Source organism: Cricetulus griseus, chromosome 8, assembly GCF_003668045.3.
Source record: "Cricetulus griseus strain 17A/GY chromosome 8, alternate assembly CriGri-PICRH-1.0, whole genome shotgun sequence".
NCBI classification, from domain to species: domain Eukaryota; kingdom Metazoa; phylum Chordata; class Mammalia; order Rodentia; family Cricetidae; genus Cricetulus; species Cricetulus griseus.
In genome coordinates this window covers 31128405-31143298 of record NC_048601.1, presented here as the reverse complement: position 1 = coordinate 31143298, position 14894 = coordinate 31128405, and the positions used below count along the sequence as shown (strand labels likewise).

The following is a 14894-nucleotide window of genomic DNA, read 5'->3' as shown; positions in this document are numbered from 1 at the left end:
GTTCTGGGGATCTGAACTCAGGTCCTAAGGCTTACCCAGTAGACACTTTACCATCTCCTTTGTTTCTTAAAGAAGGGTCTCCTTGTGCAGCTCAGGCTGACCTAGAATTCATTGTGTATTCCAGGCTGATCTCAAACTCGAGGCAGCCCTCCTTTAGCATTCTGAGTGTTGGGAGGTTACACCTGAGTCACTATACCAGGGGTATAGTTGAACCTGTGTGCCAGACCTGAGTTAGATGTCCCCAGAGTGGCAATCATTGTCCAGATGGAGCCATCTAACAACAGTGGGAAGTGCCAATGACTTATATCTCAAAAAAATTATTTCAATTTTTGTGTGTATATGTCCTTGGAGGCCAGGGTGAGGGTGTTATAATTTTTTTGGGTTACAGGCATTTGTGAGCAACCTGATGTTGGTGCTGGGATCCAAACTCAGATCCTCCGATAGAACAGTAAGTGCTTTTAACCACTGAGCCGTCTCTTCAGCCCCAATGGCTTACATCTCTTGATCCCCCTTTCCCTGGGCTCATTTGTGAGCTAGCTTGTCAGTGAGCCCACTGTGTGCACTTAGCTGGTGGGATGTTGGTCAGAGCTTTTGGTCGCTGGCTGGCTTTCAGTAAACGATTCTTGCTCACAGAGACAGCTGTACCCGGTGACAGTACTCAGCAAAGAGAGAAAGAAATCACACTCCTCATACTCAGGCCTGGCAACCATGAAGGGGCGTGGACAGTGCTGTGCCCCACCTTTTGCTATTTTGTTGTCCAAGGCTCCATTCTGGTCTGCTCTGTCTAGGTCCGGCCCAGCTTGAGGAAACTCCTAGGCTCCAAGAACCCACATGTTACCAGAGCTATAGATAAAGGGCACCAGCATCCCTTTTCTTCCTGGGGTAGGGGGATTGCCAGGAGAGTGAACTCCAAGATGTCATCCTTCGTGTGATGAGGCTCTCAGTGAACCCTCGGGGAGGTGAGAATGGGTCCCCATTTCTTCCACCATCCACCTCAAGTGCTGTTTGTTCCTGTGCCCACTGAGGTACTCCTTACCCACATTTACTTTCTGAGTATATTTTTGTTTTGTATTATTGAGACAGGTTTTCTCTGTGTAGTCCTGGCTGTTCTGGAACTCACTCTGTAGACCAGGCTGTCCTTGTACTCACAGAGATCTGTTTGCCTCTGCCTCTCGAGTGCTGTGATTAAAGGCAGGTGCCACCACTGTCTGGCTACTTTCTGAGTGTTTAAAATACGCATATAGAGGTCTGGAGAGGTGGCTCAGAGGTTAAGAGTACTGACTGCTCTTCCAGAGGTCCTGAGTTCAATTCCCAGCAGCCATATGGTGGCTCACAACCATCCGTTATGAGATCTGGTGCCTTCTTCTGGTGTGCAGATATACATGGAAGCAGAATGTTGCAGACATAATAAATAAATAAAATCTTTAAAAAATATGCATATAGAGGCTGTCCAATGTAGCTTGGTTGGTTATGTTTGCCTAGCATGCACAAAGCCTTTGGTTGGTACCCAGCCCCACACACACTGGGTGTGATGGTGCACACCTGGAATTCCAGCTCTCAGGGAGTAAAGGCAGGAGAATCAGGAGGGTTTTTTTTTTTTTAACCTGTTTTTGTTTTATTTTGAGACAGGGTCTTCTATGTAGCCCTGGCTGTCCTGGAACCCACTTTGTAGCCCGAGCTGGCCTCAAACTCACAGGCTTCTGCCTGCTTCTGCCTTTTGAGTGCTGGGATTAAATGTGTGCCCTTATGCCCAGCCCAGGATTGGGAGTTTTAAGGTCACTCATGGTTGCATAGTGAGCCTCAAGCCAGTCCGAGCTACATGAGACCCTGTCTCCAAAACACAAAACCCAGGTGGGAATAGCTTTGTATTTCAAATACTTCCTCACAGACCCTCACTGGAACTCAGAGAGGTTCTTTTTTGATTTTATCTAGTCAAGTAATTTATTCTTTTGAAACAGAGTCTTGCTTTGTTGCCCAAGCTGGAGTAGAACTTCTGGGTCTAATGATTGTCCAGCCTCAGCCTCTGAAGTAGTTGTTTGCTTATTTGGTTTTTATTTTAAGATTTTATTTATTTCCTCTGGAAGAGCAGTCGGTGCTCTTAACCTCTGAGCCATCTCTCCAGCCTGCTTGTTTGTTTTTTGAAAAGGGGTTTCTCTGCAGCCCTGGCTGGCCTTGAACTCACAGAGCTCTGCCTGCCCCTACCTTCCAAGTGCTGTGATTAAAGATATGTATTACTGAAGAAATTTGATTACAGATGAGCAGTGCCTGGCCCAGAGGTCCTTTTAAAAAATGACAGTTTTCATTTTGACATTCATACATATATATAAGTATACTTAGCATATATTTGCACATCACACAGACCCCTCTGCTGGTTCCTTTACTGTCCCTAAATTGTCCCCCTTTTGCTTTCTCACATATATGTGTGTATGTATGCATGTATGAATATATATGTATTTAAATATGGATTCTGCATATGAGAGAGAACAGCTATTTTGTCTCCCCAATTTCCTCTCTTGCTCCTCATCTCTGTAGAGTCCTTCCTTCCCCTTTATGGTCCCTTTCTATTTTTCTGTCTGTCTCTATTAAACTCTAGGTTCTGCTTGTGAGAGAAAGCACGTGGAGTTTGTCTTCTGTGTGGCTCCTAGAGGTTTGTTTTGTTTTGAGACAGGGTCTGTTAGTTACTCTTCTGTTGTTGGGATCAAACACTGTGTCCAAGACAACTTAAAGAAGAGAGGGATGAGAGTCTTCGTGGTGGGGAGGCATGGCATGGTGGCTAGAACAGGAAGCTGAGGGCTCACGTATTGACCCACTGACATGAAGCAGGGAGCACAAACTGAAAAGGGCGTGAGTCTTTAAACCTTCAATGACGTACTTCCTCTAACAAGGCTGCACCTCCTAAGCTTCCCTCAGAAGTACCACTGGCTGGGGACCAAGTGTTCATGGGGGTTATCTCTCATTCCAACTGCCATACTAGACTCATGTAGCCCAGGCTGACCTCTCAGACTCACTGTGTAGCAAAGGCTGGCTGAGAACATCAAAGCCTCCTGTGTTAACCCCCTGGTTGCTGTGAGTGTGGGTGTGCATTGCATGGTGTAGGGGTGTGTTTCTCACCTCATCTCACCAAGCCCTGGCATGCTCTCGGAGCTCTGGGGTTAGGATACTATTACTCCATGGAGGGTGCAGGAGCCCGAGGGGATGGAGACCCTGCTCTGGGTACCAGCTGGCAGGGGAAGCCGTGTCTGCTTCATCCCAGGTCTACCCTCGGCCCACACTCTGCCTTTGGATTGTGTAACTCTGACTCAATGCATGTGCCTGATGCCCTTGAGAATTTAATCCCCAAGGGGGAAAAAGAGCAATGTCCCAAGCACTGGGAAGCTGTCCAGGGGAATTCTGTCACCAGCCTGCACGGGGGTGAGGTAGAACACTCACTCACCCCTTACTCTTGAACTCTGGGCCTGTGCTGTTCTATTTTCATCTCTCCAGCATCTCTGTCTTCCGGTGGCTGAAAGAGTGGGTGGGGGTTGGGTGGTAGTGGTTTGTGCCTGAGCCAGCTTTCTGGCTACATTTTCTCCCACTTGGTTTTCACAGTGGGAAAAAGCAAGCAACTGAGAAGGACAAATTAGGATGGTTTAAGTCTGTTTGTCTGTATTTCTTTCTTGCTGTTTCTTTCTTTCTTTCTTTCTTTCTTTCTTTCTTTCTTTCTTTCTTTCTGTCTTTCTTTTTTAACATTTTATTCATTTACTTACATTGGTGTTGGGGATGTGGGACCCAGGGACTCATGCTTACTTGGCAAGCACTAGATCTCTGAGATGGATCCCTAGTCTAGACATTTGAACCTTACACTTGCTATTCATCATTTGCATTCGGAAAGCTTGAGCTAACCCAAAGCTCACCCTGTCCGGGGATTTTTCAGGAAGTTGATGGGGCCTGACGTAGTAGAGCCTGACTGGGGGCTGTCAGCTGACATCTGTGGCTGGGCATGACCCTCCAAGTGTCACTAGGTACCCTTGTGTGGTTGAGGGGGTGTTAACTCCAAATGTGCTGGCAGGTTCCCCTCAGGCCTTCTCAAGCTGCTCCTTCCATTGTGTGTCCTCCTCCCAGGCAACCCTGAATGTTTCCATTCAGTGACACACTGCCAGGTGCAGGCTATAGCATGTCATTGTGGAAAGAACATGAAAGAGAGAAAAGATGGACTCTCCCTGAAATGAAAATAGTAAATGAAGCTTTTGTGTGCCTTCTGAGTGGAGCTTGCAAAGGTCAGCCATGAACCCTGGGCTGTCCACATTAAATGTGCCTGCAAAGAGAGACACAGATCTGTGCTAAACAAAAAAGTCATAGGGGCTGGGCTATGACTCAGTGGCTTAGTGCCAGTCCCTGGTTCCATTCCCAGCAACAGGGGAAAGGCCAAAGCCACCAGGAATAGGACCCAGAGGTTAAGTATGGAATGACCCTTGACCTCCATGTTATTGATAAAGAAACTGAGGCTCAGCCAGGCTGTAGGGAAGAAAATACCTCTAGCTGGGGAGATGGTTCAGTATAAAAAAGCACTTGAATTCAAATCCCCAGAAACTATGTAAAAGCCAGACACTGGCACCTGTGTCTATATTTCCAGTTTCCCTGAGGGAGATGGGAGAAGGAGAAAGGAGAATTTTTAGAGGCTCTCAGGGTAGGTAGCCTGGTATACACAGTAGAAAAACAAGAAAGAGACTCTATCTTAAACTCTATGCAAGCTCTATGGTATATGTTCATGTCCATATTTACACACACACACACACACACACACACACACACACACTCAGACGCACACACACAAATGCTGGAATATGCACATTGTGTACATATACATAGATAAATACAAAATATAAAAGAAAAGCTGTATTATATGCTGGCCCCAAGAGCAATGTGGGGACTGGTGGCCCTTTGGGGGTCATTTCACACTGCTGTGGGCATGGCTTGGGCCCCAAGTCATGGTTGAGGTGTCCTTACCATGGAGATCTCTGTCCCTCTACTTTAGACACCTGTCGTGAGGTGCTGCTGGTATGCCCTCTGAGGACCATGGCTGTCAGGGGAGGGAGGAGCAACACAAGAAAGACAGTGTCCCTAGAGAGAGTGGAGGCTGGGTAAGCCATGTGTGGAACAGCCTGCCCTTTGGGGACAGGCTTAATATCTGCTTTTGGTCTCCCCCTGGTTGGGCAGCTTTGTGGCAGGCATAATCATAAATTGGCAGTTACCTCAGCAAATGGGTTTTGTTGACATTTTGTTACAAAGACTGTCTGTTCCCCTCCTGGGCTTCAAAGTTAGCCTGGTCTACAGGGCACAGACTATGTGGATTGGCTGCTATGGGAAGTGGCTGGTTTAGAGTCTGCATTCCAGGTGATATGACCCAACAAATGCCATTTCTTAATCCCAGCACTTGGGGCTGGGGCATAAAGATAGGGAGTTCACTCTTAATGGTTGGTTTGAGGCCAACCTGGGCTACAAGAGACCCTTTCTCAACAAACAAGCAAACAAAATGAAAAACAAAAACTCCTTCTGTCCTTCCTAGCTTGCTTGCTTTTTTAAAGCAGGATCTAAAAGTATAATTCAGGCTTGTTTAGACCTTCTGGTTATCCTCCTGCTTCTTGATGCTAGGATTACAGGCCTGCCTTACCACACAGCTTCCTCCATCCTCTGGGAAGTGGTCCAGAGTGATCTCATCTGGGGCAGGATGGAGCTGGTGCTTGCTTTTACTTTCCTAAGATGGGCTTTTTATTTTATTTTTTGCTTTCTGAGACAGGATCTCTCTATGTACTCCTGGAACTTGCTATTTATACTAGACTGGCCTCACAGAGATCCTGCTGCTTCTGCTTCCTGAGTGCTGGAATTAAAGGCATGTGCCATCATGCCAGGCCTAAGAAAAACTTATTTAAAAGAGGAATGCGGGCCAGTGAACTGTGGGTAATGTGGCTAAGGGTACTTGTTGCCACCTAATGACTTAAGTTTGACCTCTGGAAACCATATAGTATGAGAAGAAAATCAATTCCCAAAAGTTGTCCTCAGACCTCCACACATGACCAAATAAGTAAATATAATTAAAAAATATTAATAGAGTGTCCCGCGCCCGCTCTGTATTCCTCGCCAGCAAGAAATACACGCAGGACACTCGGATCCTTCTGCAGACAAGCTTTAATGCATTTTACCAGAGTGGAGACATTGAACCAAGAAAACCATCCCTATATAAAGGCTGACCAGCCGCCTGGGACGTGTTACCCTAATGAATGGCTTCAGCTCCTCAGGCAAAAATGAGCCACGGGATAGGCAGAGATCAAAGGAATGGAGATTACCCAGCGCCTGTGAAGTAATTTACACCTTGGTGTCTTCAGGCAACATTATAATGCAGGAACCGGCTTCCTACAATAGAGGAATGCATCATCTACAATACAGGAAACTCAGGGAAAAGTCACCGTGATTCTCATTCAGCCTTTGTTGTCCCAAATTCCTAGAACTTCCCAGTGACCTCATTGTACTTCTGCTCCTAATTGTGCAGGGACCTTATCTTCTCTGCTGGAACTCAGACCTGACAGGGGTCACAAACAGTGGTGGGTTTTAGTATTAGTGATCCAGTCCAGGGTCTCACACTTCCTAGATAAGCACTCGTCCAAGGAGTTACCTTCCTAGATTGCTCCCCATCTTTTATTTTGAATCAAGGCCACTGAATTGCTGAATTTCCTAATTCAGCCTTCCATGGGCTGAGAGTACAAATAGGAGTCAATGTTCTTGGCTTATAGAGATGATTGGAAGTTTGTGGGATAGTGTTGGGGTATGTAGTTCAGCACGAGAGGGCTTTCCCAGCATGTTTCAGGCCTTGGCTTCCATCCTCAGCTCCACCAATAGATATTTTAAAAAGTAAAAGCATGCATGCAGGTATTAACTGCCAGAGATTGCTGTGGAAGTTAAGTATGTCTTCCAGCATTCATGAAAGCATAGTGCCAGAGGAATTTAGATGTTACCTGTTGTGATAACAAAGCTTGAGTTTGCAAAACTACTTCCTCAGTCATGCTTTCTTTCGAGAGACTCCATTTATCACTTGGAATGAATGATGCTGGGGTCCTTTCACTCCAGCTCAGCCTGATATTGTTGAGAGACTGAATAACTAGTCAGCTGTCACTGGGCGCTCGCGCGCGCGCGCGCACACACACACACACACACACACACACACACACACACGTGTGTGTGTGTGTGTGTGTGAGTGCAGGTGACTCAGAGGCCAGAGATGTCAAACATACTTGTGAGCCACCTGATGTGGGTACTGGTAGCCTAATTCTGGTTCTCATAGTCTCTTACACTGAGCCATCTTTCCAAGGTTTGTTATTGTTTGTTTTGGGACAAGGTAGCATTGTGTAGCCCTGGCCTGCCTAGAACTCATAGAGATCCTCTGCTTTCCCAGTGCTGGCATTAAAAAGGTGACTGCAACCAAGCCTGGCTCATTTTAGTGTTTTTGGCTGTGGCTGTGTGTATGCACCACCTGCATTTAGTGCCAGAGAAAGATAGAAGAGAGTGTCAGATCCCCTAAAGGCTTTCATTTTCACACTTCAAACCAACAGAGAACCATGGGGCTGTGGCCTCATTTCTTTGCCCTCACACACATTCCCAAGTGCTCTACCACCTGTAAGTCCACAGCCCTTACAATTTGAGTTTTATCTGAAGCAGTAATATTGAAGAATCCAGGCTGAAGAATTTAGACATTATCCAGGTGCTGAGGAGTCACGGTGCTTCCCTTTAAGCAATGGAATGTGATGGGGCCAGAAGGGACCTATGTTTCAGTCTCCTGCTGCCTGGTGACAAAGGAAGGGCAGCTGAGCCAGAAGCAGTGGAGGCAGGAAGGGTAAGCCTGGGCACTGGTGGAAGAGAGGAGAAAACTGTTTGACAGAACCGCTTTTGAGGATCTGAATGTGAGCCGGCATGTGTGGGACCTCCCAACATCTTTGGAGTTTCCCAAAGTCATGCTAAGTAGAATTGAGGACTCATAGGAGGGCAGGAGATGTCTGTAGCAGGCCTATAAGCCTGGGTTGTGTGAGCCTCAGCAAATCCCTGAAGCTGTTTAGAGATGAGCTGTGCAGTTGTGTGTGTGTGCTGGGTAGGGCATAGTCTGGGGACTCTCTCTAGATATAGCTGCTATGTAGGATTCACACATAGGAAGTGGGGAAGTGAAACTTCAGGGCAGTCAGGACTTTGGTATACGTGACTCCTAGAACTCAGGGTCTTGTGCATGCTAGGTAAATGCTCTCCCACTGAGCCATATCTGGCTCCAATATGGATGCCTTCGACTTGTTTACACATTCTGTAAACTGGAAAGCCCTTTCCAAAGCCCTTTCATACCTGGGCTCTCACTCTCTGCTCACAGTAGCCCTGGGAAGGAGGCAAGCAGGCATTACCTTCATGGTCTCTGTTTGTTTTTAATTAATTTATTTTAAATATGTATTTATTTGTATTGTATGTGTATGAGTGTTTTCCTTCAAATATGTATGTGTACCACCCATATGCATAGTTCCTGGAGAGGCCAGAAGAGTGTATTGCATCCCCTGGAACTACAGTTACAGACATTTTAAAACCTCCATGTGGGTGCTGGGAACAGAATCCAGGTCCTCTGTGAGAGCAGTCAGTGCTCTTAACTGCTGAACTATTTCTCTAGCCCCAATGGTCTCCATCTTATAGGAGGTTCACAGATGGAAAGTAACTTTTCTGAAGTTATATAATTAGCTCTGTCAGAAGGTGTGTGATTCAGAATGTCAGAACCAAAACATGTGGCACTGTCACAGCCTCTCACCCCAGTGAACAGATGAGCAAGCCATGACCAAGAAAACAAAACGCATGAGGCACAGTGAGAATTTGTGCTGGAGTCAGGATTAGACCCTGAGTTCCAGACCCGCCTCTCCATAGCTCCCCTGGTCATGGGAAGTAACAGCATCTTCTCTTCCTTGTTTCAGGGAAGCCGGTTGCTGAGAGCTCATCTCCTCTTCCAGCCTTCCCAGAGGCTGCGAAACCAGGGCCTGTGGCTACTTCTGGAAGAAACCTCAAGGATGAACAGGAAAAGGGACAGCCTGTGAAGCCAGGCTCCTTTCTAGGAACAGGTACTCCACCTGTTCCACTCTCTTCTGCCTCTTCTTCCGGGTTTTAGACTTACTTTTTTATATTTGTGTGCATGGGTGTTTTACCTGCACATATGGATATGGACTACTTGTATATAGTGCCCATGGAGGCCAGAAAAGGGTGCTAGATCCCCTGAAACTGATGTTAGAGATGGTTGTGTGCCACTATGTGCATTCTGGGATTCAAACCCAGGTCCTCTTAATTGTTGAGCCATCTTGTCAGTCTTATTCTTGCTCTATCTATCTTATTCTTATTCTTGCTCTATCTATCTATCTATCTATCTATCTATCTATCTATCTATCTATCTATCTATCTACCTATCTATCATGTATACAGTGTTTTGCTGTAGATGAGGGCATCAGATCTCATTATAGATGGTTGTGAGCCACCATGTGGTTGTTGGGAATTGAACTCAGGACCTCTAGAAGAGTGATCAGTGCTCTTAACCTCTAAGCCATCTCTCCAGGGCTCCCATAGGTATTCTTAAGTTTTTTTTTCTTTTGGGGTGTGTGTATATGTGTGTGTATATCAAAATACACTGTAAAAGTGAATTAGAGCTGGGTGGTGGTGATGCATGCCTTTAATCCCAGCACTCGGGAGGCAGAGGTGGATCAATGTGAGTTCAAGACCAGCCTGGTCTACAAGAGCTAGTTCCAGGACAGGCTCCAGAGCTACACAGAAAAACCCTGTCTCAAAAAAAAAAAAAAAAAAAAGTGAGTTAAAAAAGGGGAACACCCAGGTATGGTGATGTATGCCTGTAATCCCAGCTATTTGAGAGTCTGAGGCAGGAGGGTTGTAAGTTCAGCCCTATTCTGGGCTATATAGCTGGGTGTGTAGCACATACCTGTAATCTGGGTTTACTTGGGGGGGGTTAGGGTAGGGAGCCCTGTGGCCCATGGCAGAGGATCTGCTTGGTACGGACAGGGCCTGGCTTCATCCTCAGCACCCAAACCCCCCAGTCCCATAATAAATACCTTTTGTGGGGGGAGGGAGAGCTGAGGATGGAACCTGGGCTGTAGACATGCCAGCTTTACCACTGAGCTACACCCCAGCCCCGCCCCCTCCCTGACCCTATCATTTTCATTGGAAGAAAAAAAAAAGGATTTGTTCAAGGTGACTTAAGTCCTGGGATTTGAACACTCCAGTCTCTCATACTGCATACGCTGATGTCCCAGAGCCTTGCAGAGCACATTCTATATGTGTCCAGCCTGTTGGGCCCAGGCTAGCGCTGAGGGAGGGTGGAGGACAGACAGCAGTGACTTCTCGAGGGTTCGCTTCTCCTCTCCTGTAGCCTGTGGCCTGCAAGCTTAAGATCCCAGTTCTATGGAGTACAGCTCACCGAGGGGCCTAAAGCCAGCCAACCCTTCGTGGAGAAGCCACTCTGAGGGGCTTGCCTCTGTGCTTGAATTCCCACTCAACTTCCTCATTCCTCAATTCTTCTATCTGTAAAATAGGTAAGAACAGAGCCATTACATCCCATTGCAGGGAATTAGGCACCTTAGCTGGGTGTGGTTCTGTCTGCCTGTTGTCCCAGCCCTGAAGATGTTGAGACTGAAGGATGAATGCAAATTCCAGGCCAACCTGGTTTCTTGTGGGGCATCCCTGTAAACCCAGAGCTGCGCTAGGCATGAAGCAAGTCCAGTTCAGCACGACTCAGTAGCCAGTGTTGGTTCAAACTTCTAGAGTCTGACCCTGGACAGTTTATTCTAGACATATTTAAATATAGTACAACTTTGGGAAAAGGTTTCCTGTAATTGGAAGTTTTTCTCTGTCTCACCCAGTCCCACTGGACTAGTTTCTCTTCTTCGGGATGGGTCCTTACAACCACTTATAAAATAACACTCTGAGCTAATAATTAAATATAATTGTTTGGCCAATGGCTCAGGTATATTATTGGCTAGCTCTCTCTTATAAATTAATCCACTTTTATTAATCTATGTATTGTCATGGAACTGTAGCTTGCCGGTAGTGTTCTGGTATGTTACTCCTTCAGTGGCTACACGGCGTCTCCCTGACTCTATCTTCTTTCTCTCCGTAACTCTGGATTTCCTGCCTAACTATATTTTGCCTGACGTTTGGTCAAAACAGATTTATTCATCAACCAGTAAAAGCACACATATTCAAAGCATATGGAAGGACTTCCCATATCAGTTTCCTGGTGGTAATTATCACAGTAAAGCTTAAAGTGTAACTCTGTTGAAACTCTTTTGCAAAGTACATGTGACCACTCCCATTAGAGTGGATTTCTTTTGGCATTCAAATCCACTGGGAGAAATCAGAGGCTTAGACTCAATTCAAATCTAGATGAAATGAATTTATTCTTTGTCCATTTGTTTGTTTGTTTTTGTTTTTCAAGACACGGTTTCTTTGTGTAACAGCCCTAGCTATCCTGGAACTCACTCTGTAGATCAGGCTGGCCTTGAAGTCACAGAGATTCACCTGCCTCTTCCTCCCAAGTGCTGGGATTAAAGGTGTAGGCCATCACCACCCAGCAAAATGAATTGTGAAATGAATTTATTCTTACTGCTAGCAGGAGAGCAGCCTTAGAGCATGTATAGCCTGCCATTTAGAGATGGGGTAAGGTGGTTTTAAGGCAGACATCAGAAAGGTGTGAATTACAGCTATCCATAGAATCCGCAGCTGGGCAGCAAAGTGTTTTACTTCGTTCTGCACTTTTTTCCTTTCCCAGTATATAGTAATAAAAAGAACATTTCATCTCTTTCCCATAGCGATAGTGACTTTTACAGAAACAAAGGCAGCTGCTAATACCTCACAGTCCATTATCCTATTCTTTTAAAAAATTATTTATTTAATTTTTATTTTATGTGCATTGGTGTGAGAGTGTCAGATTCCCTGGAACTAAGTTACAGACAGGTGTGAGCTGCCATGTGGACACTGGGAATTGAGCCCAGGTCCTCTGGAAGGGCAGCCAGTGCTCTTAACCACTGAGGCATCTCTCCAGCCCCCTCATTATCCTATTCTTATCTCACCAGCAGATCATTGGGATCTCCCAGGCATTCCAGAACAGAAGATCAATGACCCTTAAGTGATGCCTGGTTCCATATTGTGTTTCTTTAGTCATCACAGGGACTTGTGTAAATTCTTACTCAGGTCTGAGCATGGTAATGACTGGGATAGAGAAGTTCATTCTGGGCAGGCAAAAACAAAAAACAAACACATAAGCGAAACAAACAAACAAACAAACAAAAAACCCAAAATACAGTGCCATCAGGTTACAGCAGGCTGTCACATCCCCACAGATTCTAGCTTGGTGCAGGTGGTATATGCCTTTAATCCCAATACTTGGGAGGCAGAGCAAGGCACAGCTCCTAGTTCAAGGCCAGCCTGGTCTATAAAGTAAGTTCCAGGACAGCCAGGGCTACACAGAGAAACCCTGTCTCAAAAACCCAAATAAACAAAACAAAACAAAAAAACCCTGAATGGATTCTATAGCTTATGAGCCTAGAGGAAGATCTAGTGTGGTCTAGGTCACAGGGTTGGGCGGGGGTAGGGAGTGGTGGGGGTTGGTGGTGGTGGTGTACCGATTGTGAGTACAAGGACCTAGGGCCTTCTATAGTTTTTTTGTATCCAGTTCCAGGCCAGGGCTGCATGTTGAGACCCTGTCTCAAAAACGGGGAGAGAGAGTGAGAGAGACAGAGGGAGGGAGGGAGAGAGGGAGAGAGAGAGAAGACACGGAGGGTAGTGCATGGGGACATGGACCACACAGGACATGAAGGGACAGGACACTGTTAACTTTAGGCCAAGGCGTCTGGATTGTATCCTGTGACTGAAGACATTGAAGGAAGGGGAGAAAATGTGCTGCCCATTGAACTCCAGCAGGTCCTCAGACCCATGCCATACTGCAACTCCTTTGCCAAAGGAAGAAAGACAGTGAGAGGGAGATGGGGGGAGAATGGGGAGGCCCCCTGGTGCCCTCTGTACCTTCACCATCAGCCTTTGTATGGCTCATTTTCCTGAGTGGCTAGGGGGAGCAGGTGTGCCCGGGTCACTGAGCCTGTCCCTTCAGTCCCTCCCACATAGAAGGAAGTTACTTTTTGTTTTTGTAGTTGAAAACAGGAGGAGTCATTCTTTCCATGTATCACTGATGCCTGTCAACCCCGGGGAAAGCCCCAAATTCCAGGCCCGAGCGCTGCCCAGGGAAGTCAGTGTTTGAGGAAGCTTTTATTTTAGAGAAAAGTTCAGGCACTCAGGGTTGTGTTCTGGAGGCTTTTATGTAGAGATAAATGGGCCCTGCAGTGTGTCCCTTCATTCCATGAACCTGTGCAGCATTCAGCAGACTGAAAATAACACACTTAGGCCCTCTGTGAGTCATCTGTGGCGACAATGTGTGGTGTTTGTGGTGCAGTGTGTGTGTGTGTGTGTGTGTGTGTGTGTGTGTGTGTGTGTGTGGTGTGGGTGGGTGGGATGTGTGGGTGGGGAATGGTTGGTGTGTGTTGTGAGTGTGTGTGCATATATGCGTGGTGTATGTTGTGTATATGGTATAGTGTGGATTGTGTGTCGGATGTGTGGGTTGTAGTGTGGTTTGTGTGTGGTGTGTATGTATGTGTGTTGTGGTACGGCATGCAGTGTAGTGTTTGTAATTTCTTATCAAGAATTTGCAGTGTCAAGCCAGGTGATGGTGGCACACGCTTTTGATCCTGGCACTCAAGAGGCACAGACAGGTGGATCTCTGTGACTTTGAGGCCAGCTTGATCTACAGAGAAGCCCTGTCTTGAAAAACAAAAACATAAACAGCAACAACAAAGGGAAATCCCAAATGCACAAAGCTAGAGTGTTCATGCTGCCATTTGACAGCTTCAGTGATGATCAGATTTCTGATCATCCAGTGGCCACTGAGGGCTGGTACAGGTCCCCTCTGGGGCACCAGAGTCTATGGCTACTCATTCCCTTCTGTAAAGTAACATGATATTTACATGAGTCACCTTGGTTACTGGTGCCCACAGGATGGAGGTGTTTGCTAACAAACTGTGCCTATGTATTTACTGAGTACTGGGCCTTCCCCTCCTCTCCCTCAGTACCCTCAGCTCCCCATTCCTTCAGACTATCCCAGGTGGTGTTCCTTGTCTCCCAGCCTGGGTAGCCCCTGGCCTTACTTTCCCTAGGGCCTCCCCAGGGAATGCTTGGAGAATGGATTCTGCTGTAGAACTAGAGTGGAAGTTTCTCTGTGTCTTCGGCTATTCTTTGCCAGCAGTGGGACAGGGCAAGAGCATCCCCTATTGTGTGACCTGGGTTGCTTGCTGCACCTCACGAATCCTAGTCTCCTCCTGTCATTAGAGATGATTAATTGAACCCGTTGAAGGTGTCACCAGGCTTAAACAAACTGACACCCAAGGAGTTTGTAGGCTGTCACATGGTGTCAGGAGGTGGCAGCACCTACTGAGCGAGAGGGTTGCTTTGGGATGAGTCTCAGGCAGAGTGCTGACCCTATCTGTCATCCACTCCAGGGACCACCATGGCTGGCACCCAGCAGCAGGACTTGCACCAGCTTCCATGCAAGGAGGATGCCCCTTGTTTCTTGAAAACTGACCAACCTGACTCTTCCCATTCTAAGGTAAACCCCCCTTGGCTTCTATCCCAGTTGTGTCCTGGCTGTGGTCCTCTCAGAAACAGAGTTTCTTCATTCCTTGAGGCTAGTGTGGGGGTAAGGAGGACAAGGGTGACCCCATTCTCTGCAAGCTTCTGAGACTAAGTATGGTCGTCCTTGAAACGAGGAGCCTCTGCTGCACTAAGCATGGGGGGCTTGG

At 46.7% G+C, this 14894-nt stretch overlaps 1 protein-coding gene across 2 annotated transcripts in view; it reads left to right on the top strand.

Moving 5' to 3' along the window:
- Irak2 (interleukin 1 receptor associated kinase 2) overlaps positions 1-14894 on the top strand; it is a 54047-nt gene that overhangs the window by 18210 nt on the left and 20943 nt on the right. Inside the window, exons 3-4 of one of the 2 annotated variants that reach the window (XM_027429116.2) lie at positions 8967-9110; positions 14595-14701. In XM_027429116.2, the coding sequence (XP_027284917.1) occupies positions 8967-9110; positions 14595-14701 (251 nt within the window). The remainder of the gene's footprint in view (positions 1-8966; positions 9111-14594; positions 14702-14894) is intronic. The other variant, XM_035448639.1, reaches the window with a different exon arrangement.